General features: G+C 36.7%; 4 protein-coding genes and 1 long non-coding RNA gene across 5 annotated transcripts; 2 read left to right on the forward strand and 3 right to left on the reverse strand.

The window, feature by feature from the left end:
- Nucleotides 1-4,889: 4,889 nt before the first annotated feature.
- LOC132132201 (large ribosomal subunit protein mL49-like) lies at nt 4,890-6,217 on the reverse strand. The gene is made up of 4 exons (XM_059544514.1): nt 6,016-6,217; nt 5,728-5,875; nt 5,440-5,564; nt 4,890-5,232 (listed from the first exon to the last, which is right to left on the reverse strand). Exons 1-4 carry the CDS (start codon nt 6,124-6,126, stop codon nt 5,086-5,088), a joined length of 531 nt encoding a protein of 176 aa, XP_059400497.1. The 5' UTR covers nt 6,127-6,217; the 3' UTR covers nt 4,890-5,085.
- A 121-nt stretch (nt 6,218-6,338) lies between these two features.
- On the forward strand, nt 6,339-7,537 carry LOC132132203 (ubiquitin-like FUBI-ribosomal protein eS30 fusion protein). Its single transcript, XM_059544517.1, has 5 exons — nt 6,339-6,474; nt 6,568-6,652; nt 6,770-6,914; nt 7,128-7,183; nt 7,278-7,537. The coding sequence occupies exons 2-5, from the start codon at nt 6,578-6,580 to the stop codon at nt 7,401-7,403; spliced, it is 402 nt and encodes a 133-aa protein (XP_059400500.1). The 5' UTR covers nt 6,339-6,474; nt 6,568-6,577; the 3' UTR covers nt 7,404-7,537.
- A 5,368-nt stretch (nt 7,538-12,905) lies between these two features.
- LOC132132691 (protein cornichon homolog 2) lies at nt 12,906-18,452 on the reverse strand. The gene is made up of 6 exons (XM_059545171.1): nt 18,149-18,452; nt 16,009-16,077; nt 15,750-15,797; nt 14,785-14,897; nt 14,554-14,697; nt 12,906-14,334 (listed from the first exon to the last, which is right to left on the reverse strand). Exons 1-6 carry the CDS (start codon nt 18,227-18,229, stop codon nt 14,307-14,309), a joined length of 483 nt encoding a protein of 160 aa, XP_059401154.1. The 5' UTR covers nt 18,230-18,452; the 3' UTR covers nt 12,906-14,306.
- A 7-nt stretch (nt 18,453-18,459) lies between these two features.
- Nucleotides 18,460-20,329, reverse strand: LOC132132692 (uncharacterized). The gene is made up of 3 exons (XR_009429062.1): nt 19,819-20,329; nt 19,504-19,668; nt 18,460-18,773 (listed from the first exon to the last, which is right to left on the reverse strand). It is a non-coding gene; the product is annotated as an uncharacterized LOC132132692 (long non-coding RNA).
- Nucleotides 20,330-22,977: 2,648 nt separating this feature from the next.
- LOC132132202 (WD repeat-containing protein 74-like) lies at nt 22,978-27,073 on the forward strand. The gene is made up of 10 exons (XM_059544516.1): nt 22,978-23,192; nt 23,354-23,460; nt 23,549-23,673; nt 23,778-23,841; nt 24,679-24,822; nt 24,938-25,039; nt 25,778-25,934; nt 26,154-26,296; nt 26,483-26,536; nt 26,687-27,073. The coding sequence occupies exons 1-10, from the start codon at nt 23,132-23,134 to the stop codon at nt 26,867-26,869; spliced, it is 1,140 nt and encodes a 379-aa protein (XP_059400499.1). The 5' UTR covers nt 22,978-23,131; the 3' UTR covers nt 26,870-27,073.

The raw sequence follows: 27,073 nt of genomic DNA on the forward strand, positions 1-27,073 counted from the left end.
AGAATGGCACACTGCTGCTCACTGTCCATGAAGATTGGCACACGTGGCTTTAGGGGGAACCACTTTGATGGTTTTGATGGCTTCTTGCGTCAGATCAAGGCTGCATCTCATTTCTAGTCTTACTTGATCTTAGTGCTGCGTTCGACACCATAGATCATGACATACTCATAGATCGATTACAAAACTATACAGGTATTCAAGGGCAGGCTCTAAGATGGTTTAGATCCTACCTGTCCGATCGCTACCATTTTGTTTACTTAAATGGGGTGTCATCTCATTTATCATCAGTAAAATATGGAGTGCCACAAGGATCCGTCCTAGGTCCCCTTCTATTTTTTAATATACATGTTACCCCTTGGTAATATTATTAGAAAATACGGAATTAGCTTCCACTGTTATGCTGATGATACTCAGCTATATATTTCAACGAGACCAGATGAAACTTCCCAATTATCTAAGCTAACAGAGTGTGTTAAAAATGTAAAAGATTGGATGACAAATAATTTTCTCCAATTAAATTCGGATAAGACAGAGATATTAATTATTGGACCAAAAAACACCACACAGAATCTTGTAGATTACAATCTGCAACTAGACGGATGTACTGTTACTTCCTCTACAGTCAGAAATCTGGGTGTTATATTAGACAGCAATTTGTCTTTTGAAAATCATATTTCCAATGTTACAAAAACCGCATTCTTCCATCTTAGAAACATTTGCCAAGCTACGAAACATGTTATCTGTTTCTGATGCAGAAAAGCTAGTTCATGCTTTCATGACCTCTAGACTGGACTATTGTAATGGACTTCTAGGTGGTTGTCCTGCTTCGTCAATAAACAAGCTACAGGTAGTCCAAAATGCAGCAGCTAGAGTCCTTACCAGGTCAAGAAAATATGATCATATTACCCCAATTTTACAGTCTCTGCACTGGCTACCTATTAAGTTCCGTATCTGTTACAAATTATCATTACTTACCTATAAGGCCCTAAATGGTTTAGCTCCTGCGTACCTAACTAGCCTTCTACCACGCTACAACCCATCACGCACCCTAAGGTCACAAAACGCTGGACTTTTGGTAGTTCCTAGGATAGCAAAGTCCACTAAAGGAGGTAGAGCTTTTTCACATTTGGCTCCCAAACTCTGGAATAGCCTTCCTGATAATGTTCGGGGTTCAGACACACTCTCTCTGTTTAAATCTAGATTAAAAACGCATCTCTTTCGCCAAGCATTCGAATAATGTATCTCTTAAATTGTGAGTGTAGTTGCATCTGCATTTTTATTCTTTAGCTTGGGTTAAACTAATTTTACTTTGTTGGATCAGCAGCTATGCTAATGATGTCTCTATTTTGTTTCTATGTTTGCTAGTTATGTAAACTAGGATTTACACAAGCTCCAGTCTGGATCCAGAACACCTGAGAAGAGATGATGCTGACCCTCAGAGGACCCCAGATGATGCTAACCTTGAATCAACAAACAGAACTAACAATTATTGCTACATGTGTGACTGCATCCTATAATTACTATTAATTAATAATATTGATAGTTCATCATCTAGCTGACTACGTCTTGTATTATTATTATTATTATTTTTATTTTTCTAAAATCCTGTCAAACGTGCACAAACTACTAGCTACTACTAAATATTGTAGAAACATAATTTTCTGTAAAGTTGCTTTGTAACGATTTGTATTGTAAAAAGCGCTATACAAATAAACTTGAATTGAATTGAATTGAATGGTTTTCCATTGAGAACATCCTGTGGGGCAAACAAAATGTGTTGTTTTATATATACACAAGCTATCAATGAATAATTGGCATAACCATTAAAAATATAGCTAAAGAGCATATTGGATAATCAATTGACAATGTTGTAGTTGACAATGATCACAGCCCTGGGTGAGTCATTTAGGAATGCTAATCTTTAAATGGTGAAAAATGAGCATTTCAGTACCACTAAATGCTGCTCTGTTCCCTTTGAAGACACAATGCAGTCCACCAGTGCTTCTTCAGTTCTTGTCCGATCTTGGATTTCTTGGACGTGCTGTGGGACATCTTGTGTGGTGCTTCTGCTTCTTTTTAGCCTATACAGAGGTTGAGTTTTTGCCTCCAATAAGCATTTTGCCTCGTCTATCCAGAAGGCAAACCTGCGCCCATAGCTTGCAAACAATAATAAATAAATTATAGGAATAATAATAAAAAGAAAAGAAATTGTCGCTTAAGAGAGTTATTAAGGGTGTTTAGTTACTCATGCTAAATAAAATGTTGTATTGAAAAAATATTCAAAAGTAAATTAATTTAAATAAATGTAACTCATATATGGGACCTCTGAATAATATTTTACCAAAATGTACAATACTTTTTGACATACCCGTCAATTTGAAATCGTTCCATTAGCATAAGGCACCACCATTTTCTAATCATGGGCATGTCAACCTGAAAGAAATGCCCAGTTAAAGGTCATACTGTTTTCTACTTTTACCAAATAAACTTAAAGTAAATAAAATAAACATAAATTTCCTTTTTTTAACTTACCTCTTGGAAATCGAACTCGATGTCACAGACCATTGAGAGGGTGTACTGAAATACAGGAGACAAGCTGTTGTTAACACTGTTCACTAGACCTTACTTATAAACAAATGAAAGACCCTACCATCAGCACAAAAACACCACAGTCATTCCCTCTTGTCTGACGTGGCAAAGCCTATGATTGAGAAAATGAGAAAGTCAGTTTAGAAATTAATAATAGATAAAAGGTACGGATGCAAAATAATCATTTGTGCAGTAGAATTATCACCGAAAAATCCTTTCCAGTCATTTCTGTCCAGATCCCTGGATCAATTTGGATGGCTATTTGTCTGTAGACAAAAAAACATGAATATGACTGATCAAATTTAAATGACAGCTCATCTGTAACCTGAGAACAGTGTCAAACCATGCAAAACAGGCTAAATGAACGTAGCCAAAACATGCAAGAAATGGCTAGGAGAACATGGCCAAAAATTAGAGTTAAGGCAATAGAACATGGCCTTTAAACTTTGAACAAAGCTAATTGTATAGTAGAACAAAAGCTAGAAATGGCTAAAGGAACATAGCCAAAATTAGAGCCTGAAACTGCAGGTCTAAATTCATAGGTGGACCTAAAAATTGCTCTGTATTCCACATCTCCAAAGCCGGATTCGTGCTCTGCATACTGAGAGTCTAAAAAGACTATCTCCCTTCGAAGTGGCCTCATAATCTATAATGTGTTAAGGTGTAACAAGATTTATTTCTAAAGTTCTTGGAAGAAGCATTGATGATAAGTTTAGTTTTAGAAACACAACAATTACGCTGTAATCATCATATCTATGAGACACTCAATATCTAGTAAGAAATAATTCCTTACACAGACAATGTAGTGGTCAGGGCCATTAGCTTTTGTCCATGCTGGAAAGACTATCAAGTCTTTCATATCTGCATCCTCCTAAAATTGATTTCAGAAATTATGAAATTTTTTAAATAAGAATTTATGCCTTTTTATAGTTTTTACCTCCCACTCACTATATACACTCACCAGTAATGCTGTAACAATGTTTGGGGTTTCCTTCCAAGTAGGAACAACATAAAAGTGCCCTATGCATATATCTTTGCCCTATGGAAAAAGAAAGCAAGCAAAAATGTAGGTTAATTCAGACACATGTATACTCTTTGAGAGTTTACATTGTAATATTTTATATACATACAATATTCCGAACCATTTCAATAATAAGCTGCATGCAGGCGTTTCCAATCTGCAATAAATAATTAAATTAGTCACTCATTAGTGAATGTTTAAATACAAATATAGCTTTCCAAATGCAGACTGCTTACGTGTGAATCCATATCCCTCAGCAAACCCAAGCTCCAAAACTCCTCTCTAATGAGACACAATTTCCCCTCCACAAATATTAAATAGACTGTTCATATGTTGGTGTATCGATGAGCTATAAAGCAGTTTGATTAAAAAAGAAATCATTGAATAAAATTGACGATACTCGCCGTGTTTCGGTTCTTCACGTGTTTATCCATGTGTTTATCCGATCCAATTTGATAGGTGGCGCTGTCTCGAAAAACGAGGGGTCTGAGAATGCGGGACTCTGGGTGCGGGACTGTAGATGCAGCAGGCTCCGAGTCTGCAGCTTCATACTACTCATACTTGCGCATGATTGATTGATTGATTGATTGATAGATAGATAGATAGATAGATAGATAGATAGATAGATAGATAGATAGATAGATAGATAGATAGATAGATAGATAGATAGATAGATAGATAGATAGATAGATAGATAGATAGATAGTGTCAAATAAGTCTCACTTACAACGGCTTTGTTGCTATGAACTTATTTAACTGAGTCTCAATCCCTATGTCTCTGGCTACTGTATTCAAGTCCCGCCCCCTCTTACTCTCTGAAAGGTTGTCAATCAAACATATGTAATTATCTAATCTCTATGACAGATAGATAGATAACGTATAAATATAAACTGTATTTTCTTCAAGAACTACCATGAGACCAGGTATTTTGAGTATTCAACACTGTTCTCTCACTTCTTTGAGAAAATGTACCTTTTGCTTCCACTGATCATTCTATGGTAAATTAAAATAGCATTTCATTTATTTATTAACTTACATTTTAAGCAAATTTCACAATCAAAAAATTGTTTTTGTTGATGGAAGTAAAGCTGTACATAGACAGTATTAGAAACTCTTTGGCACGTTTTATTTTTGTAGCACTTGTTCTCTTTTTTTTTTACTGTTTTATTACCATATGCATAACTGTGTGATGTTTGCATTTAAACAAAAGTGCATGCATAATTAGATGCACAGATTTATATTAAGCCTTTTTTTAAAGACACAATTATTACAAATAGGATTTAGTGAACACCTTACATTTATTTGTTTCAATCCTAAGCAATTACGATAATACAATAACAAAACAGTGGTACTGAAAATGGTACACTAATGATAATTTACAGTTTGTCCACTTTATGGAGGAGAGAACATTCTTATACATTTCCTCTCAGCCTTTGTATTGCAGTTCAGTTCATTGGCTGTGCCCACATCAGAATTTAAAAGCCCTTCTTCAGTAGCCACTCCTTCAGCTCTTTATCAAACTGCCCTTTAATTCTGATGGTCCCAGTTACTTCATTGACCTGTGTTGGAGGCTCTTTGCCTGTAAGCCCCAGCAGGAATTCCTTAACATCCTTATTCAGGGCCTGGAAATAATTGACAAAATGTTAGATTAGATTCAACTGTATCGTCATTGCACATGTAAGGTACAGGGCAACGAAATGCAGTTAGCATCTAACCAGAAGTGCAATAAGCAGTAAGTACAGAATATACAAGATCTACAAAATGTTAATAAAAGAATTGGACTAATATATTACACTGTACTTCTAAAAAGGTCTGTTCATTACACTAACCCATATTTCTCCCTCAACCTTTCTGAGCAGAGTGCTGTGCTGATTCCCATGCTTGATGTCTGAATATACAGGCACATTGTGCATTCGGGAGCGACGGATCATGTAAGGCAGTGAAGGTGGTGAAGCTATATAATTAAGAACAAAAACAGAACTCCATGAATAAGAATCTCACAAAATGCTTTCCCAACTTCACAGATTTAACATCAAGCTAAACATCCTTCTTTATAGCGAAGACATCAATAGTATAATACACATTCCCATGTAAGGTAAAAACAAAAGTGTGTTTACCTGATGCTGGGATCCATCCTGACGGTGCAGGACCATCATGTTCAGGTGGATTTGGGATGCGTGAAGGAGGAATAAGTCTCTCCACAAACCTGAACTCCTCTGTGGATTCAATGAAGCCCCATGATCCTTCAGCAGGGTTGCTTTCTGTCTAAAATGAAACAAAACCGAATTTCAAACAAGAATGACTGTTTGTTGCTCGTAACATTTCAAGAACAAATCATCCGTTGCAAATGTGACAGCTGATGCACCCTGGATAAATTACACGGTAAAACGGGTTGTAATACTAACTCTTAAGCAAGGTCCAGTACTCAGTGAACGTGTGGCTGGATTAGAAGCTCTGTAAGCAGCTCTCGCAGCTCGGCAGACAGTCAGAGACATGCTTCTGATAGAGGCAGACATTTCTCTTCCCTTGGAGAAACGGGAAGGACAGCGGGATGTGACGTCATGGGGTTGAATGAAAAAACTTTACGGACAAAACGAAGTGAAATGCAGAATAATTACTTATTGAAATAATAATTTCAGAATAAAACTTTATATTTATAAAATGTTATTTTGACTTATATGTATCAAGGAATTGATACGTAATATTGCAATACAAAAAAAAAAAAAAAAAAAAAAAAAACGCTGTCCAGGGGACTTTTATGTGGCTTTAATAAAATGAGCATGCGCACTGCGCAGGCCTTTAGGTTTTTAGACTTGATGTCGACGTCGTGTGTTTGGCGTTCATAATTATTAACAGCGATTAAGGTAAGTACTTTTAATAATAATATTGTCTAAATTGTGCAGTTTGTATTGATTTTGTCAAGCTGATTACATATTTTAATTCTCTGTTTTATGAAGACCGAACATAATGCAGCTGTTCGTTCGTGGCCAGACTTTGCACTCTGTTCATCTGAATGGTTCAGAGACTGTTGCCCATGTCAAGGTTTGTTTTTTGTTTGTTATTCTGATAGTCCGCATTTTTATTTATAGTTAATTTAGAATCTTGAATGCGAAAACTAAATAATTTCTTTCTTATTGTTAATAACTACTTGTTTTTCAGGCTCAGGTCGAAGCCTTGGAGGGTCTGGCCTGTGATGAGCAGGTAATTACTTTCTGTGGGGTCCCTCTGGAGGATGAGACACTGATTTGTCAGTCTGGGATTGAGGAGTTCAACACTCTTGAGGTCTCATCGAGACTGTTAGGAGGTAAAGATCAACTTTACTGCACTCTACCTGTGACTATTTATCACGCTGCTGTTGTAGAAGATGGAGTGTCTGAAGAATTACATTATTTTAAACTTCATTTGTGCTGAAAATAAAGCAACTATAAATATTCATATTTGAGTAACTGGCTACCTTATGATGCATTATCTTAGTTTGGATGTTTTCATAAACATAACCTTTGGTTTCCACCCAAAGGCAAAGTCCACGGTTCCCTGGCTAGAGCAGGCAAAGTCAGAGGACAAACTCCCAAGGTGAGACATGCGTCAACGATATTCATATCACATAATATTTTTAAAAAATCATGATTTTGGGCATGCACTGGTTTACTGATATTTATCATTTCAGGTGGACAAGCAAGAGAAGAAAAAGAAAAAGACCGGCAGGGCAAAGAGAAGAATTCAGTACAATCGGCGCTTTGTAAATGTTGTCCCAACGTTTGGCAAAAAGAAAGGGCCAAATGCCAACTCATAATTTGCTTTTCAAAATGACTGTCAATATTCACAGCATTCTTTGGCTGACCAGTAGGAAATTGCAGATGGGGTACACTGAATCACTTTGGTGAAAAAAAAGGTTTTGTAAGTTGCAAATAAAAACATTTAATGAAATATGATTGAATCACGTGTCATTACATTTCTCACAGTTGTATGTATTTGATAACACTGCTAGTGTGGTTTTGATGATTCATTCAAAAGTCCATGTCAATAGGAATACCAAATGCTGTGCTATTCTTGTCACCTTGCCCACTGGATCAAAGATCACCATGAGCCCCCAGGCAACCGAACCTAAGGAAAGAGTACATAAGAGTCAGATCTGATTTCATGTCTCATAACACAGTGCATGGATGAGTTCACCTGCAGCAAACCACTGTGCCCATAGATGCGGGTCCATCTAGATGCATGACTTCCTGCCCTTGCATGCCCACAGATCTCCCTGAAACCAGCAGCCCTCTCCAGAGAGGACTCGGCAGCTTTTTTAACAAGTGACATGATCTGTTTTCCAAATAATTTGGTAATATTATTAATATCTATACAGAGAACTGTCCACGAACTCCATCGTTATAAGTTAATTAGGGCTCAGTGGGAGAAATCTCAGCAGGGTGCGGCTAGCAATTTTGGGCCCTATGAAAAAAATATGAGGTTGGACCCCCTACCACACCAAACATGCACCATAATGCCCAAAGTACTGGGACCCCCCTTCTAATGAACAAGTTTGACTACTTTAATAATGTCCACATGTACTGTACAAATCTTAATGTGTAATCATATAATGATATTCTAGGGAATTGTGCACTGCTAAGTTTATTAATAGTATAAACTTAGCAGTAAAAAAACACAACTGACCATAAAACAAAGTTAATTATACTGTCCACCAGATGGCTCTAACATACCATTTGGTCTTAATGTAGCTGATCTAGTGTGTGTGTGTGTGTCTCAGTGAAGGCTAGGTGGGTGTGCAGAAAGCACATAAGTGCTGATAATGTGTGTCCATCAGAGTCAAGGTGCAAAATAGATAGCTGTAACTGAAAGTATACATTATTAGTGTTCCTTTAAGCGACATTTTCTCAGCTTGAGCACATGTAGAGCTTTGTTCATCCCTTATAAAACATTACCATGGCAACCCTAGTTTCTGCACAAACACCACTGTTGCTACAGATAGAGATACTACAGCGGAGCTAAAATAACTTGCTATTATCCACAACTGCCAGAAAGTAGACACAATCACACAATGATTCTAAAAGCCTCTTATAACGAAGATGTCATATTAATTTATTATGGTTTTACAGCAAAACCAGTCAGTGTTTAAGTGGAAATCGTGGTATGAAAACAGAAATGGATTACATCCAGTACATCTTAACAGTCTAAAGGGATTCCCTTTAAGAAATGAATTTGCTGATAGTTTAAATTAATACTATTTATTAGAGGTGTAATGGTAACCAAAAAAGATGGTTCTCTACCTACCTTGGTTTTTAAGTCATGGTGTGGTATGTTTTCAGTACAGCAGGGAGAAAAAGAGACTGTACCTCTGGTTTTAAATAACAAATCTAGCATTACTGTCATGGCTGCAAAGCATTTACAACAGCACAAGTAGTAGTGTTGCATTTTATGGTGCTTTCTCTTTGGGGTACAAAATATTTGAGCAAAAACGATATTTTAGTCAGAATTATGCTATTAAATAATTCTAGATACATTTTGCAGCTTTTACTCTCTCATCACAGACACATGCGGGATTTTCAGGCAGATGTTGAACTTGTGACCACATATTCCTTTACCCTTCCTTCTCTGATTTCCAGACGCGCTTCACCTCTATCAGATATTTCTTCTGGCTGCGTTATTGCTTGAATATTTAATTGTTTCCTGCCTCTCGCACCCCCACACCCCCTCCTAATCACTCAGTCTATAATGACAGACACCTCTCAAGCCCCTGGCTGCCTTTCCTCTCTGATTGCTACAGTAATGCTTGCGGATGCCTGCTTCTGTTGCCATGACACCCGTTTTTCCAGAAGGTGCACTGCTGATCACTGAAGGATGTTCGTGTCTGTGTGTATGTAAACTGTGTGGTTTACCGCCGATTTGCAGCGGTATGTGTGATATGTGTGTGTCTGTGCATTTTAAGAGGTAGTGCGCCCTGGTCTGCTCTATTCTATAGTTTGTTATTTATTCAGTCCTTTTATAATAACAGCGTTTAAGAGTCCTCAACACCTGTGTGGTCCTGTGTGGGATTTCACAGCAGTGCGTCCAGTATGAATGCTAATCATGGCTCTGATGGCGTTGGCAACTAGAGCCCACTGACAATCCTCAGCAGAATTTCCAACACTAATTCACACTTACAATTTGCGTATGTGTTGTTGTACATAAATCATCTGTGGAAAGGGGAAACATGTGAGCGTGTGTGTGTTTAGATACTTGAATGTCTGTACTTCCCAAATGCTGAGAATGTCAGTTCTAATCGCATTATTAGTAAAACAATGTAAAACAGGTGCATATGTGCATAAACTTCTGCTTTATGCAAAAATTACCTTTCCATCTTGAGCTTAAATAGGAACACTGAGTGCTGTTTAGTCTATTTATTCTGACTAGTCTATACTAACCATATAACATAAATTAAAGCTAATGAATTAAAAGGTTTTTTTTTTTAATCAGTAATTTGAGTTTTACACTGAGGTTCGGTAAAGAATGGCAAAAGGCTTTCTGGGATACTCGATTCTGATTGGTCAATCACACGTTTGCTGTCAAAAAAAAGTTTACGGACTGACCGCTTAAATAATGACTTATAGTATAAAGTATATAAAACATGCTAATACATTGAAAATGTTGCAGGTAAGCAAAGCAGTTGGCTTCTGAAAATAATTTTGCATGGTTTTAGTAGGGTGCTTTATTGTAAGTTAAACATCTTATGGAATAATCAATTTTGATTGGTCAATCACAGGTCTGCCATTAAATAATTTTGCACAATGACCGCTAAATAAATGGAAATAAAAGGCAAATGGTAGTTCCATCTGTCTTGTATCACTATGCATTGTAATTTTTATTAATTATTGAAAATCTATTTTAATGAATTTATTCATTTAATGTACTTTATTTTTATATGGTTTTCAAGGTCTTACATGTAATTTCTTGGGATGCCATTTATTTTAGTGTGTGCGCAATATATAGTATATGTGTGTGGATGGATGGATGGATGTTTTTTATCACACAATGAATTCTCCCTGTTCACTATAAGTCCTATCTCAGGTGACATTTATTTCTAGTGTCCAAGGCATCTCTAAACTATCTTTATTCTTTCAACCGAATTTATCATTCTAACTTTTAGTTCTCACTCACTGTTCTAATTTGAAGCTCTTTTTAACCCTAACTTTAAACCTCATCTTTTATTCTGATAAGGTTCACCGTACTGAGATTTGCACCGATGCATAATTCATATCTACCACTGTCTTTCTTAATGTTCTGTCAGTCTTTTCATCATATTGTGGCAATGACTCTTCCAATTTTAGGGAGATGTTCTCATGCATTCAACAGCACCGACAGGCTTTCTAGACCAAATTATGCCATTTGCTGTTGATTCATCATTGACAAAAGGCATCTTAAGTGGTATAAAGAAAGGGTTAACTTGCTGATCCTACAACATTTAATTTCCTTCAGATGGAAAACTTTGGTGATTTGAAAAGCAGCTCTTCAAAGAGAACCATTTCTATATGTGTAGCTGTCTCAGTCTCTCTCTCTCTCTCTCTCTCTCTCTCTGTGTGTGTGTGTGTGTGTACCAGCAGCTTGTCTGTGGCTCACTCATGTTTCAAACTTATCAATTGTAACCAGTTTCCATAGCAACATCTCTCAAGAGGTGAATAGAGAGGGAGAGAAAGAGCAGAAAGAGAAATAGACTTTGCCAATGGAGTATGTGTGATTACATGCATGTTTCTGCATGCGTTGCACATAAACTACACCCTGCTGCTCTTTGATAAAAATGTATGTTTAAAAAACAGATTTTTTCCCATGCAATTTTTATGTTGTTTATTTGTCTATACTCTGTTCTATTTTCCTGTTCCATTTTCATACCAAATTGTTTTGGCAAAGGTTTCAGCTGTGCGGCCATGCACAGAAAACCTATTTTGGACAGGCTTTTTGGTTTTGAATTTCAGCAAGCAAGAGAGAGAGAGAGAGAGAGAGAGAACCTAACATAAAATGCATTTCATTCTTTTTGTGTCTCCATGGCAACCAAACTGTGTTAGCCTCTTATTGACTCAAGTGCACTCACACTTTCTGTCTCTCCTTTTCATTATCGCTTTCACATTTACTTTGCAAGAATTGCAAGAATGTGCTCAAATTCTTTCTTTCATTATTTTCCTTGATCTTTTTTTTCTTCTTATCTCAGTTTCATCCCTTTTCAATTTACTTATTTCTTTTTTGGTGGAATTCAATTACCACCTTTTGCAGACCAGCTCATTTTTAATAAAAATCCCCTCTCTCATTTCAACATTTATAAAGATTGCAATATGTTGTAATTGATCAAGTTATACTACCACTCAAAATTTGGGGTTTGGTAAAAAAAATTTATGTTTTTGAAAGCAGTCTCTTATGCTCACCAAGGCTGCATTTATTTGACAGTATGATACTGTGAAATATTATAACAAATAGAAACAAATCTTATATATTTGAAAAAATGTATTCCTTTTTGTATTCCTTGGCATAGATACATTTTCTGCATCATTACTCCTTCAGTCTTCAGTTTCACATTATGATCCTTCAAAAAAAATTCTAATATGCTAATTTAAATAAATAAATAAAGAAAACAATTCTTATTATCAGTATTGAAAAAAGTTGTGCTGTGTAATGTTTTTGTAAAAAAAAAAAAATCAGTATTCTTTGATGAGTAGAACAGATTCGAAATAGCAGCATTTCTTAAAATGTTAAATATATATATATATATACATTTTTTTTTCTTTATACAACTTTTGTCACTTTTGATGAATTTATTGCATCCTTCCTGAATAAAAGGTTTAAAAAAAACATACTGACCCTTACATATATTTAAAATCAACAAACAAATGTTTTTTTTTTGCAACGTTATTTTATTAGAACTTGTGTAATTGCTTTTGGAGTATTTAAGATATTTGGTTGTATTCAACTGAATACAGACCTCGAAGTTACCAAAGGTGCTGTAGCATACATTAATGAATCATGTATAAAAGACATAATCATGCAGGTATTCTTAAATGTAGATACTGCATGTGAACTAATATTAATCACAAAAAGACATTCAGTGATGACGCCTGTAATGAAGACCCAGTCGGTTGTGTCTCGACCCACATTCCTGTGCTAATAGCAATTGTCCAGGATATATATTCACATTTTTGAGGGTACATCAAGTCAAAGCCAAGATGAAAAGAAGGCCCAGGAGTTCGAACCAGATTGGAAGTGTTGCTAAAAAAGCACTCAGACTGTGTTGTTATCAAACTGCTCGCTTGCTGAACTGAAATTTTAAGTGTAATACAAAGCCGTTCTAGCTAGTGCAGCAGCTCAGGAGAGATATGCTTGGCCACTCTATTCATCTACGAAGTTAGAACCACACACAGTTTAGTTAAATAATCATTAATCCACTTGTTTAGCAGACTGATGGACACAGGACTACACAGGAACTCCAGGTGAGGCAAACTGAGAGGCCCTATGATACACAGAACAGAGCGGCATTAAATGTTTTATATAGCCTTGACAACACAGAAGATTGCCTGAAAAGTTTGTATTTGATGTGAGACCGTCATCGTTGTCATGACAACATCATCAATCTGTTGTCCAAAGCATCATCTGCATCACAGCCTGCTGTGTTCGGCTGTCTCACGCACGTCAGCCCACTCGACACAAATAAGTCTTCCTTTGTTGTTTGCTACAGTTTCATCTGTTGGCATTCCAAAAGTGCTTTTATGATTTGTCACAGTCTATCGAGTATTTGCACTCCGGCGGAGGTTGGGGTCAGATATCTCTTCCCACCGGTACAACCCGTCCTGCACGCCCATCTCAATTAAGAGTCTGCCGCTCTGCTTGACCACTCATTCTCACCGCAGCCCATGATGGATGAACCCAGAAAAATAGGGTGTCAGTACTTAGATGTGACGCTGCTCAAACAGTTTCTCCGGTTTGTGATCTCATTGGTTGATTTGCTTCGAAATGTCTTTGTAAACGTCACCATCAGATTTGACGTAAAAATATACTTCTTGTGCGGTTGTTTAAGGACACTAATAGAACTACCCTGACCGAACTGCAACAACTGAGCCATATATTCATAATTTAATCAATTATTATGTTGTACCTCAACATACAGGGTACATTTATCTACCACAAATACTGGATTAGCAAATACTTAGCAGTTATTAAATACTTTGACATAAGTTATCTGAAGAAAAAGACATTGCAACAAAGTCCACGGTCTACTGATGTAAAATTTAAGGTAACACATTCTGTAATTGCCTCAGTAGCACGTTATGTGTCTCTTTGTAGAGATTAAGAAGAACCATTTGATACTATGAGCAGCAGAAATTTTCAGCAGCCCTTGAGAAATTCAATGGTGTTACAAAACATCTACACTGCCTGAGCCTTTTGTTCACCGTATTTCTCTTTTTCTGTTGCACTCATTTTCTTTTGGTCCACCTCTCCACTTGTTTTTTTTGTAATGGCAGTGATTGAGGCAGCTTAACATTGATGGCTTTTAAATGCCTCCTTTCTTGAGCTTTTTCTACATCTGTCCATCATCCATCCCCACCCAGGAGATCTGAGGAGGAGCTGAACAAGGTTTGCGGATGAGGGAGAGGAGAGCGTGACATAGTTCGGTCTTTATTCTGTCGTTTTTCTCTTTTCTTTCGCAATCGTCCGTCCTTCATTTGATCACTTAAAAGCTGACCAAAGCATACACCATACTGCAAAAGACAGAGAGAGAAAGTGAGAGAGAGAGAGAGAGAGAGAGAGAGAGAGAGAGAGAGAGAGAGAGAGAGAGAGAGAGAGATGAATTAAGGGAGATATACTAAACAAACTTTCACCATCTACTTCAAATTAAGAAAGACATTCTGGGACAAAGTCACATCATTCTTCAGAAATCATTCTAATATGCTCATTTTACATGAATGAGGAGGGTTTACCTGTACAGATAGTAGAAAAAGGACAGAAGGTAGAAGCCTAGCTTGCACCAGGACTCCTTTTGGCAGTAATTCAGAATATCTGCATTCATCACACTCACTGGATCATACATAACCTCAGACCCATCTGCAGGACGGTGGAAAAACCTGAGGGAGAGAAAATGAGAGAGGGGGAATTGCTATAGAGACCCATTTTGAAATTTCAATGAAGTAGATGTGATTGAAAATTATTACCTCCAGAGGTGATAGAGGAGCAGGGGGATGTTAAGGCCCAGCGTTACCCACTCCCCTGCACACATGAACATCAGACAGAACAGCCCGTGGATGGAATACTCTGGAACCACCAGCTGGGGGGGCAGGGAGATAAAACACAGGTAGGGATAGTTTCAAGTATTCGTCATGTTTGAAAGCATAAATTCAGTTATTCCTCCTAAGTGTCTTCTGAACAGTTCTGACTCTTAATGTGTAAGTACAGAGCAATAAAAGCAAAGGGGGTGAGAATTAAAAAGAGATAGAATGATACCACTTTCAGGAGGTAATTTAGTGGTTCTTTGGGAGATACAGAATGTTTTAACACCAGGGTTTTCAATCAGGGGCCCGGTGACCGATATTCTGGGGTCTATGGGAAAGTATTTAAAATTGTATTGTCATGACATTTCTACCTATTAAAGTATTGTTGCATGATGCATGCATGATAGATTTTTTAATGTTTATTTTAAAGAAGTATCTTACTCTCATCAAGGCTTCTATTATAAATTTCAGTGTCACATGGTACTTCAGAAATCATTCTATCAGAAATCATGCTGATTTGCTGCTCAAGAAATATTATTTTTGTGGAAACCATGATAAAAAAAATGTCTAGGATTCTAGAAAGTTGATAAACTGAATGCATCCTTGCAGAATAAAAGTAATAATTTCTTTAAAAAAAAAAATTCCACTGACCCCAGACATTTGAATGATAGTGTACATCAGCACTTTATTAATATCAGCCGATATTAGACATTTTATAATTTATTTGAATATCCATTTTTCATACTGTGTATTATAATGTTTTTTTTATATAGTTGTATCTTTTTTATTTTATTTTTTAATTTTTTACCAAATAAGGGTATCAGCAATTGTATCACAATTGCACAATCAATGCATCTCTAGCTGTTTTATGGGGCTTCTCTTGCATGTCCTGCCACAATTTCACTCACCCTTCGAAGGAGGTTGCAGATTCTTTCGATGTTCAATATTCTTTCCCTCTGAGGAAAAACAGAAAAACGCAATATGATTTTTAACAGCACACTCTGTCTGTTTTGTAAGCATGCGGCATGGATGTATATCTCTGCAAGTGTTCACATATGTGCATGTATGCCGTCTCAGTGTCTCTGAAACCTTCTGTTCACAGTTGGGAGAGTGATGCTGAGTAGTTTGTACTGTATGAAAGGAATCGTGATCTAAGAAAAGCCTCACCGCTCTGGTGGGGTTGCTCTGATCGATGGGATTTTTGAAGTCTGTACGCAGCTCATCAAAAGCAATAATCTTGAGAAGAGACAAACAGAATTCGTGTTACATGAGCATTTAAACAAAAACCCTGGAGATTTTGGAGGTTTGAGACAATGTAGGAGGATTGTACCATCTGTGGCCCTTTTTATCTTTAACTTTGCACATTCTGTAGTAATTCCTACAGCTTCATGCTATGTTCTCCCCTCTTTTCTTTTCCCTATATAGATCCATATCTCCTGCCATGCCCTCACTTCGTTCTCTGTAAACAGATGCAGTTGCTATGGTGATCGAATGAGCCCCTAAGCAGGCGTCATGGGTTGCTAGAGAAGTGAGTTCACATTCTTATTGGCTGAGAGCCTTACAAAGATAGGGGGAGAAGGAGAGGAAAGGGGGATGGAGTGTCAGAACCAAATTACATATTGATAAGCATTCTCAATAACATGGTTTCTCGCCGGCATGCTCTCATACGCAGACTCTCAGCCTCCCCCACATTCTGTCTCCATACTCTCTCCATCTCTTACATACATTCACACACACACACACACACACACACACACACACACACACACACACACTCACACACTCACACCAAATGACTCATGTTTAGAATCTCTCCCACTCCTGTCATTAGTCAATGCTCAGTCATTTCAAGTCTGTTTCTTAATGGCCTTTTAAACGTCTTACAAGTAATGTCTGCGGTCTAATGCCGATCTGAAAATATCCCTGACTTCTTGTTTGGCATTGTTTGTGTTTTAGGGGTTGAAACCTCTGCTCTCTAGTGTTTTAGTGTTTCAGACAGATTTTAACAGTTCTGGGCCATTGTGCTGGTATGCTGTTGCCTTTTGCGAGAATACAGCCTCTAATATGAAGAATACAGATGATGTTGAAGTCTCTGGCGGCGACTGTGCAAATTTCATTTGTGATTCTACAGACAGTGGGCTGGTACAGAACAACCACTAGAGTTCAAATGAGATGTTGACCTCTTCCTCTTCAGCGCTCTCTCTCTCTCTGTGTTTGTGTGCCTTTGTGAATCTCACTAAAATATATCTAAGACACATTACACCTCAAAATGAAAAGACGAAAAATAAGAAATTATAAATATATTTATAATTATAAAATAATATATTTATTTAAATTATAATTTTTTTAATTAAGATGAATTCATATTTTTGAACCCACAACCCTAGAGAGTGTAAGCAGTTAGGAGAGTAGATGGATGTATACTATTTTGAAATATACATTATTTTTTAATTATATATACTATATTAATATTATGGTAACAATTTTCATGACATTTTCCCCTAATATTTTCCTGGCCGTAAAGCATCTAGACATTGTAGTTTTTTATTCCTATTATTTTCAATGGTGATTCTCATTATATTCTCATTAATTAAATTAAATTAAATTTTATTTAAATTAAAAATTAAATTTTTTTTTGTTTTTTTTACTCAGTTACTGTAATAGAACTTTTTGTAAAATTAAAACTTCCAAAGTTAAATGCAGTACAACAAATACAACCATGATGTATGAATAAATTTTTGAAACACACATTTATTTATATATTATATATAAATTCTTATATATATTTATACAGTTTGGCTAATTAATGTGCTTAATTGCTAAATTAACATAAATATGTGATTTAAAATGAATGTGCTTAATATCTCAAATAATAGTCCTAAAAATATCCAAAATATTTTTTTCCCCAGGTGTAATCATTCTTAAGGTTTTTTGGGATTTACATTTACATTATTAACTGTATATATGTGTGTTTGTGTGCACATAAACACAGGTATGCTCCCATCTCCTTCCTCCGTTTTTTTTCTTCTGTATCTATTTACTTGTTCTTTAAATCATCAATCTATTAATAACTGCCGTGATTTGTATTCACCTCAAAGGATAAGGCCTCTTGTTAGGGCAGGGGAGACAGCTTGGACAGACACACACCAGTCTCTGCGCTCAAAAAACTGGCACGAACACACACACGCAGTCAGACACTAGGCAATGACATGGATGGCAACTGAAATGGAAGTGCGACAGTGTTACAGGTAACAGGAATTCATACAAATTCACATTCACGCAGTAAGGTCTAAAACCACAGACGTACCTGCCAGATGACGAAGAAGATGAGGGCAGCACACAATACGAGTGTTAACATGTAGCAAAAGGCCGCAAAGGTGAAGGCCATGGCTGTGCCAGCCAGCCTGACGGTGATCTGGGTCGAGAGAGGGCGAAGGGGAAATTTCCCCTGCTCTCTCTCTCTGTCTCTCTTTACACTCTCACCCTTTTCAATGAAGTTACAAAGCTCTTCCCTCTTCTTCTGTCTCTCCTCTTAAAGCTTGCGGTCCAGCTTAGGATGAAGTCGGGATAGAATAAGAGAGGAATCCTCTTGGTCTGGAGCTGCAGATATGAGCTGGAGCGTCTTGTAACGTGTGGCTGGACAGTTTGTTTGTGTGTAATTCTTCCTCTCTGTCCACCTAAGATAACAGCTAGAGCTGTTTCCTCTTTTCAGCCTCTCTGCCGTCTCCTCTGTTTCTTCACTTTCTCTCCTTCTCCTTCTCTGTCTTTCTCTCTGATTGGCAGAAGGGGGTTTGTATGTATGTGGAGAATCGTCCCCTCCCCCGTCTCTAAGATTAGTGCTGCACACTGGGTCCACACACCTTATTTACAGTAGAACACCTTAAGAAATATCTTGTGGGCACATGGGAGGATGAATGTCCTCGGTATACATTCTGAAAAACAGACATTGATTCGAGTTACACTCTTAAAACTAAAGCTTCCAAAAGAGAGTTTTTGCAGTCATGCCATTGCAGAACCATTTTTGGTTTCCCTATCAGTGAACAGTTCTTAAATTAGACACATGTTAACTGCCATAGTGTTGTCATTTTATACAATACCTGGACACATATGTCGACAGGTCTTGATCCATATTCTCTCTTAGAATAATTGATCAGTTTCAAGTGCTGATAATTTGACACTATGGATAATAACATGAACCCACTGAACATTAAAAATGACTCCTTTAGACCAGAGCTAAAGCCACACTCATGTGGCTTCAAAATGAGTCATTGAGACTGTAAGAAATTATTTTTACAAAAAAAAAAAAAAGATTTGTTTGAGTAGCTTGTTTAATATGAATTTTACAATTATATATTGAACTTATTATACAGAGTAATCTATTGCAGACATGTGCATTTCCAGCACTATTGCATTTATTTACAATTTTACTGATTTAGGACATAAGATTTGGCTGATGCAACAAACCAAAAAATTAAATTTAAATTAAAATATCATAATTTTTGCATTTGCAGCTGTGTATGAATCCATAACAAAACTGGAATGGTGTTCAATTCTTCTAAACAATGTAAACATGAATGAACAGAGACATTCAAAATGACAGTGCAGAATGGATGAATAAGTTAGCTGTGCTACATGACAGAATGAAAGAACAAGACTATTTACCTGTGTTTTCTGAAGCAGCGGCGCAAGTCTGTCTTTGTCTGTCCTCTCTCCCCTCATTTTTCCTCCAATTAATCTGGGTCGACACCATGTCAGAAATCTCTGGTCTGCTTTGCTCTGGGTGTCAGTGTTGGTCCCATCTCAGTCTCTCATTGGCTGCTGGGTGCTCTGCAACCAGGTATAAAACAGCAGAGAGAAGCAAAATTTGCATGAATGTGCTGGCCATATTTTTCTGTTTTATCTCATGCTTTTGATCCTGCGCAGATTTCTGAAGTCTGATACTTAATTAACCTAATGTTCTTCTTTTTTCCCCCTTACCCATTTATCCTCCGCGTTCTCTCGCTCTCGTTCCTTCTCTGCCTCTCTCAGTTTTTTACGAATTGAAGCATTCTCTGCTGGTATTTGGTCTCAAAAGCAGAACCAATGGAAAAGCCCTTCTCTCACATCCACATCTCTTTGATTAGAATTAAAATGTGATGTTATTACCTCTGATCGCGGTGCTCAACTACATTCAACAGTCTTCCCTCCCTCCATCCCTCTATTTTCTGCCATACTCTCTCATTCCCTGGAGAGATATGAGGGGGCAGAGGAAGCTTTTCTTCTTTGGCTTCCCTTGTTTGTCTCTCACTCTCTCTCTCTCTCTCTCTCCCTCCCTCTCTTTTTTATTTTCTTACTATCTCTCTCTCATACAATGTTATCTTCTTGATGAAAGTGCGTCTCTGTCACTGCAGGAGGGATGAAGTAAGGTTTGATTCTATCTTTTTCTTTTTAGTCAAATCTGCAGTCACGTCTTCAAAGATCATGAGTAGAGAAGAGTCTAAGAGAGTTATTTTTTCATTCACAATCTGTTTTTTTTTTCCCACAGGGTTCTAAAAATTCCATGATTTTATTATAAATAATACTAATATTAATAATAGATAAAAACCTATTAGTGTACAAATATCTTAAGTGAGGCAAAAAAAATAGTATTTAGAGTTTAACATAAATGCTCATTCACATTTCAAAACATAAAAAATTATAAACATTATGTTCCATTATATAATTTTTTATAATTATTATATTGTATTCATAATCAAAGTATGCTTAATTAGAAGCAACTAACCTAATTCTTTTTCCAGTTTTTCCATAACTGTAGAAAACCTGCATACAAAAAATTTTCTATAGTAATATCTCACACCTTTGAATGTGTCTGGGTTCTCTGCCACCTCATTTAGATAGTGTCAAATCCATTTCCAATGAATACTCCCTGGGGAATTTCTCAAATCAGTTTTCAAATCATCCCCACAATGTCTTCATCTTTGTTTATAGTGTTCTTTAAAGCTTGCGAAATACTGAAACTTGATTGACATGCTCCCCAGGGAGAAGAGACTGAATCATTCCGACATTAAGGCTTTATAAAAGATTTGCTTTTATAGCTTACATTACTGCAGCAACATAGGCAGCATTCTCTGTTTTTCAGGAAGACATACAAATATCCTCAAGTCAAGTAAAGTCAAGTTGAGCTTTATTGTCATTCTGCTACATGTGTGGACATACATGGAACAAAATGTCTTGCCTCACACGACTTTGTAAAAAAAAGCACATACAGTACAACACCTTTGACAGACATGTCCATGTTATGTGGGTGCTCTTCTAATGGAGTCCAAGAGTACCATCTGGTGGATTCTCCTATACTCTGAAAGCCTCCTCTCTTCACTGTCCTTCATAAAATGCTATTTAGGGGAACCCCAACTGATTTTAGTTACTTAAAGGTACAATTTGTAAGATATTTTTAGTAAAATATCCAAAAACCACTAGGCTAGTGTTATATATTTTGTCCAGCTGATTACTAACAATATCTCTAATGTTTTCAACTACTTGTAAATCATGAGAAAATTCCCATTCTAAACAGTGACACGGGGCAGTGCAGTTGCCTGTCAATGACGTTTGTTACCCATTGTTACAGCCTTTACTGACGTAAAAAACAACATGACAACAGTGTCGTGGACAAATGCGGACGTAGCTTCACGACAAACTTCAACTAGAAAGAGATGCCGATCTCGCTTGTGTTTTACTTGACAGGTGAGTTGATTCGTATCTTTACAGAAAACGTATGCTATTATAACGATCAACAAGATTAGTATTATGGGGCATACACGCCAAACGTGGGGCATCGTGTCTCTAGACCCGCGCAAGGACGCCTCTGATCCATAGTCAGATCGCGTCTTTGCATTGACTTTGTATGTAATCTACTCGAGCAAATCGTTAGACTCGCGTTAAATCCATGATTTATCTTTCCGTCTGATTGATGGCCGTCAGCGGTTGGGTAGAAGACAACACATCCCATCATTCCACGCTCCTTCTTAGCGTCATCAAACCACGCGATTGTTATTCTTTTGGTAGTGCACCCTCTAATGGCAGGTCCTAAAACCTGTACCTTTAAGTGTTGATATGTTTATTTAGATTAATATATATTTATATATAATCAATCTGTGATTAATTATAATCTATTACAAATAAATAAAGGGGTGTCTGCGGAAACTTTCTGAAATTAATTCTTATTTTTGCAGTTCCATTTGTAGCTGTGGTTCTTAACCAGGGGGCCAGGACCCACTAGGGGACCCCAAAACACTTCCAAGGAGATGACTAAACATTATTCAAATAAACCAAAACAAGGTTTAAAATCATTCTTATTTTAATTTGTTCCCTTAACAACTGACATTTTTATTTAAGAACCAGGGTTCACGTGATTTCGGATGACTTTTAAAAGAGTGATTTCTAGATGTAGAAAAGTCATGTACATGTAAATAATAATAATAATAATAATAATATTTTATTAAGAATATACATATAATAGTTATTGGGTAGAAATTGCTATTGTAGAAAAATAACGTCATTACACAATTTTTTCCTTTAGCTCAATTGGTAGAGCATTCCGTTATCAAGTGCAAGGTTGGGGGTTCGATTCCCCGGGAACACATGACAGGTAAAAATTGATAGCCTGAAGGCACTGTAAGGTAAAAATTGATAGCCTGAAGGCACTGTAAGTCACTTTGGATAAAAGTGTCTGCTAAATGCATACATACATACATTTACATTTCTAAATGCATACAAAGTAGAAATGTCATGTAAATTTATTGGTAATAAAAAGTTTTCAAACAATATAAAAATAATGATTTTATTTTAATTGTTTTAATATATAGTCACACTTATCTGTAAATTAGCTACTATGTCTTTATAGCAGAAATATCTGAAATAAAGGGAGACTTCACAAAAAAGGAAAAAAAGAAAAGGGAAAACGAAGAAAAAGCTACTTCATGTTGTTATAAAACCTGTCTGGCTTACTTTCTTCCAAGGAAGACATCGGTAACATTCTTTGCCTAGAAAGTCCCTTTCCTTGCTTATATCTAATATCTTTTCTTTTCTTTTCTTTTTAAAGAAAATTATAGGATAAACAACTGTAGTACATGTAATCGCATGACAACATGCTGAATCTCGCACTGGTGTTTAGCGTCAGTAAACCGAGTTAGTGGGGAACGGAACCAAATGTCCTTATGTTGCGCGTTACACCCGGACGTAGTTGTGTGCGACAGTAACGTGGAGATCTGTTTTTATTAAGTCAGTAAATCCACTATCTCTCGGTTTCTTTCAAATGGCTGCTAAAAGCCAAATATGCTCAATATGGCTCGGATCTGAAACTGGAATATTAAAAGGTAAATGGATTTCCTGTCTCTTTGTCGACATATTGTACACTTTTTATGATTGGATAGCTAGCCATGTATGGTACACGTGAGTTGGCACCACATATCTGCCTTTTAATTTTCTTGAGGTTCACTGAGCTAATCATTTGTTGTTATCCACATTTCATCTCAAGGGGTAAGTTTAACCAAAAAGCAGGCGTTTAACTTTTGTGAGATGAGCTGCTTGAGTCGAGATCAGGAGGTGTGTGTGATGGCGTGGGGAGACCCTCACGAGTCAGAGGTGAGGAAGAGAGAGATCTGGAGGAACAGACTTCATCAGCATGATCTGGTGACTGACAGACACTGTCTATGTGTGTGTATCTTTGCAGGTGTTAGTGGGCAGTTTGAATGGCACTGTGAAGACTTTCAGCACAGACAAGGGAATCTTCACAGCGAGCAGAGAGTGTGGAGATCCTTCACAGGGCAGATTCACAGGACTGGCTGTCACTGACAGGTGGTTATTCTCCTCTCTGCAGGGGTTGATGAAGTACTGGAAGTTTTGTTGGTTTGCTTTGATGTACTGTAGGAATGAATTACTTTCTTAACCTTCTTTTACAGTTCTATGATTACATGTGTGGAGTCAGGACTGCTGAAGGTGTGGAAGGAAGGAAGTACAGAAACCGTAAGGCAGTGTGATTTCAGTTTCCTAAAGTGTGTTGTGCTATATTTAGATATTTTTATTTTTTTTATACATGCACTTGTATGGTCTTATATTATTAAAAGAAATGCTACTTGAAATATTTGTGCTTTTAAAAATGTATCTGTCACACTGCAGGTCTATTTACTAAATCTAAAATGTAAAAAATCCAGAAAAAAATGAAAACAACATTAATCTATCTGCATCTAGAAATGAATCCCTGCAGATTCAGCATCAAAAAGTTAAAAAATTAACTAAAACAACTTTAGTATTGCGTAATCTGTATATATAGATATTTATATTCATGACTTGATTCATTTGCTTGTTACTGTGATAAAGCAGATAGAGTAGACATTAGGTTCCCTGTCAGTACAGTACATGAAAAGGGATTTTGTCCCCATAATATAAACCCACAAACAGCTCAATATCACATAAAAGCCAAATAATATAACATTTAAACTGTCATTTATCACTTTATTGTAATTCATATATATATATATATATATATATATATATATATATATATATATATATATATATATATATATATAATTTTTTTTTATTTTATTTTTTACCTATTGTAGGTTAGAAGAGGTGTCTCACTGTTTAAAAGATAAGGGAGGAGATGTTTTATTGTGCTCGCATAAACACATAAAGTGACCCAACATTGATTATTTTACTTGTTTATTATATAGCTAGTAGCATAGTAGCACTGCTTCTACTATTTTAATTGTAGATTAGGATCTTTATGATATATTTTTTTGTCTCTTAAGATAAATGTGTACTTAAATCTCAACCAACCTTATCTGTCTTTGTTCTTAGGTTGAGGTAAATGTTGGAAATGGAGTATGCAGAATGCAACAGAACCAATCACAGCGCCATCATGTGGCTACAGGGGGTAAAGAGAACCTGCTGAAAGTCTGGGATCTAGAGAGACCAGATAAGCCAATATTCACAGCCAAAAATGTAAGGCATAAGGAAAAAGGGGGAAAAAAATACCTTACCCTTTCAACCCCGGTAGTTTATTATTTCTGTGTTTCAAGCTTCTTCTTTTTTCTTTCTTTCTTCTTTGATCTATCAGGTCGCTCATGACTGGTTGGATATGCGAGTGCCCGTGTGGGTGAGAGACATTGGCTTCATCCCAGATTCAGATAAAATAGTCACATGCACTGGACACCATCAGGTTTGTCTTTACTCTGGCTTTTTCCGTTTGTGCTTGTCTACAGTAATTTAGCACATTATCTATACTGGACACATTTATTCTATCTGCAATAAAATTATTTACTTTACAAATATCATATATCTGAATTTTTTGTTTACAGTGAGCTCCTGAGTTTATGGACAGTATCATTCAAAAGTTTGTTGACAGTAAGATTTTTATTTTTTTTGCATTTTCTTGAAAGTCTCAAGACTGCATTTATTTGAAGAAAAAAAATAGTTTAAACAGTAATATTGTGAAATATTTCAATTTAAAATAACATCTTGCATACATTTTAAAATACAATGTATTTCTTTGTAAGAATTCTTATTATTAATTTTGAAAGCAGTTGTGCTGCTTAATGTTTTTGTGGAAACAATAATTTTTTTTCAGGATTTTTTGATGAATAGAAAGTTCAAAGGAACATCATTTATTTGAAACTGTCTTTGCTGTCACTTTTTTTTAAGGTAGTAATTTCTTAAAAAAATCTTACTCCAAACTTTTGAAAGGTAGTGTATTTAACTGAATTCTGCATGTACTGGCTTAGATTTAATAGTAACGAAAGATTCTGAAATATTGTGAGCTAATCAGCTTTTTCAGCTTGTCCCTAACCCTTTGCTATTGTATTTATTCACGTCTTTCCTTTGTGTTTTAAGGTAAACACCTGTGATCAAACATGACTCAAAATATATTGCCCTCTCTGTTCTGCTCCTCCTCTGTCAGGTGCGTGTGTATGACCCCTCGACGCCTCAGAGAAGGCCAGTGTTGGAGGCTCAGTTCGGAGAGTACCCGCTGACAGCACTCTCTCTTCCTGCCAGCCAGGGCACAGTGGTCGTGGGCAACACTCACGGGGAGCTTGCCATCCTTGACCTCCGGAAAGGTAAGCAGTAGGTGGAAGCTCCATTTATTTTATTCTCTTAGGCAGGCTTGGATCTGAACTGAAGCTCCATCGCTTAGGGTTTTTTGTCCAGGATCTGTGTGTGTTCCAAGTATAAAGGATGTATTTGGCCAGCCGTTCTCCATATATGCGCTGTAATATTATTGAACTCCTGAGAGTTTTGTTTTGTCTGACCCTATTTTCTTCTCTCTCTGCCTGCAGGGCTTGTGTGTGGGTGTCTTAAGGGTCTGGCAGGGGCAGTGCGGGGGCTGCAGTGCCATCCTTCCCTCCCATTGGTGGCCTCTTGTGGTTTAGATCGTTTTCTGAGAGTACACAGCCTGGAGGACCGGTCCTTACAGCACAAGGTATGAATGCACAAGAAATCAGGTTTCTTTCTCTATTCTCCCTGCACTTCATCTATTTTATTCTCTCTGCAGATTTATGCATAGCACCCCTCCTCTTATATTTCCAGCTGATTGCATGTACCATATAATCAGAAGTGCCTCCCACTTACTGTCGTGTTTGTATAAATGCACATTTTCTCTGTGCAGGTATATCTGAAGTCACGACTCAATTGCGTGCTGCTGTCTAGCAGAGAACTGGAGGTAAGCAGTGGTTCAGTGTCAGAAAGAGCATAATTTTAATGATTCGCTTTTATGTAACTGCCTATCAACGGTAACGACAATGGAAGTTGCTTTCTCGCTGAAGACTTTATACTGCATCCTAATGACTATTTATGTGCCTTTCTCTTATAGTCATCAAATGCTGATGTTAGTGGAGATGTAGAAGAGGTGAAAGCAGAGGAAGATGAGGTTTGGGATACCATGGAAACAGTGATGGAGAAGGCAAAAAAGAGGGCCGCCCAGAAAGACGAAGCAACTGTTACTGGAGTAGATGGAAAAAAGAAAAGAAAACTAGTAAAAAAAAAAGTGATGTAAAGTGATTTCTAATGGACATTTTTATAATTTTATACACAGTTTATCATGTCATCAGCAGTGGCCAAGAAGAAACTTAAACCTGAGAGACTGTATAATATGGATATATATTAATAGGTGCAGATCATTATTTTGTCCCATAAAGTGAATTTACAAATGAGATGATCTAAAATGTGATATTGAAATTACATTTTAAATGTGTAAAAA

This window comes from Carassius carassius, chromosome 49 (genome assembly GCF_963082965.1).
Source record: "Carassius carassius chromosome 49, fCarCar2.1, whole genome shotgun sequence".
NCBI lineage: Eukaryota > Metazoa > Chordata > Actinopteri > Cypriniformes > Cyprinidae > Carassius > Carassius carassius.

What these genes read in the sequence shown, in the direction of transcription:
- LOC132132201 (XM_059544514.1), bottom strand. Translation starts at nt 6,126, where the DNA reads ATGTCTGCCTCTATCAGAAGCATGTCTCTGACTGTCTGCCGAGCTGCG. An exon ending in GTACTGGACCTTGCTTAAGA is followed by an intron (nt 5,876 to 6,015) that starts GTTAGTATTACA and finishes GTTTCATTTTAG; the next exon opens with ACAGAAAGCAACCCTGCTGA. An exon ending in AGGATGGATCCCAGCATCAG is followed by an intron (nt 5,565 to 5,727) that starts GTAAACACACTT and finishes TTAATTATATAG; the next exon opens with CTTCACCACCTTCACTGCCT.
- LOC132132203 (XM_059544517.1), top strand. Translation starts at nt 6,578, where the DNA reads ATGCAGCTGTTCGTTCGTGGCCAGACTTTGCACTCTGTTCATCTGAAT. An exon ending in CTCATCGAGACTGTTAGGAG is followed by an intron (nt 6,915 to 7,127) that starts GTAAAGATCAAC and finishes TTCCACCCAAAG; the next exon opens with GCAAAGTCCACGGTTCCCTG. An exon ending in TCAGAGGACAAACTCCCAAG is followed by an intron (nt 7,184 to 7,277) that starts GTGAGACATGCG and finishes TTATCATTTCAG; the next exon opens with GTGGACAAGCAAGAGAAGAA.
- LOC132132691 (XM_059545171.1), bottom strand. Translation starts at nt 18,229, where the DNA reads ATGGCCTTCACCTTTGCGGCCTTTTGCTACATGTTAACACTCGTATTG. An exon ending in AGAGCAACCCCACCAGAGCG is followed by an intron (nt 15,798 to 16,008) that starts GTGAGGCTTTTC and finishes GTTTTTCCTCAG; the next exon opens with AGGGAAAGAATATTGAACAT. An exon ending in TTTTTCTACTATCTGTACAG is followed by an intron (nt 14,335 to 14,553) that starts GTAAACCCTCCT and finishes TGTCTTTTGCAG; the next exon opens with TATGGTGTATGCTTTGGTCA.
- LOC132132202 (XM_059544516.1), top strand. Translation starts at nt 23,132, where the DNA reads ATGGCTGCTAAAAGCCAAATATGCTCAATATGGCTCGGATCTGAAACT. An exon ending in ACCGGTCCTTACAGCACAAG is followed by an intron (nt 26,297 to 26,482) that starts GTATGAATGCAC and finishes TTCTCTGTGCAG; the next exon opens with GTATATCTGAAGTCACGACT. An exon ending in TGTCTAGCAGAGAACTGGAG is followed by an intron (nt 26,537 to 26,686) that starts GTAAGCAGTGGT and finishes TTTCTCTTATAG; the next exon opens with TCATCAAATGCTGATGTTAG.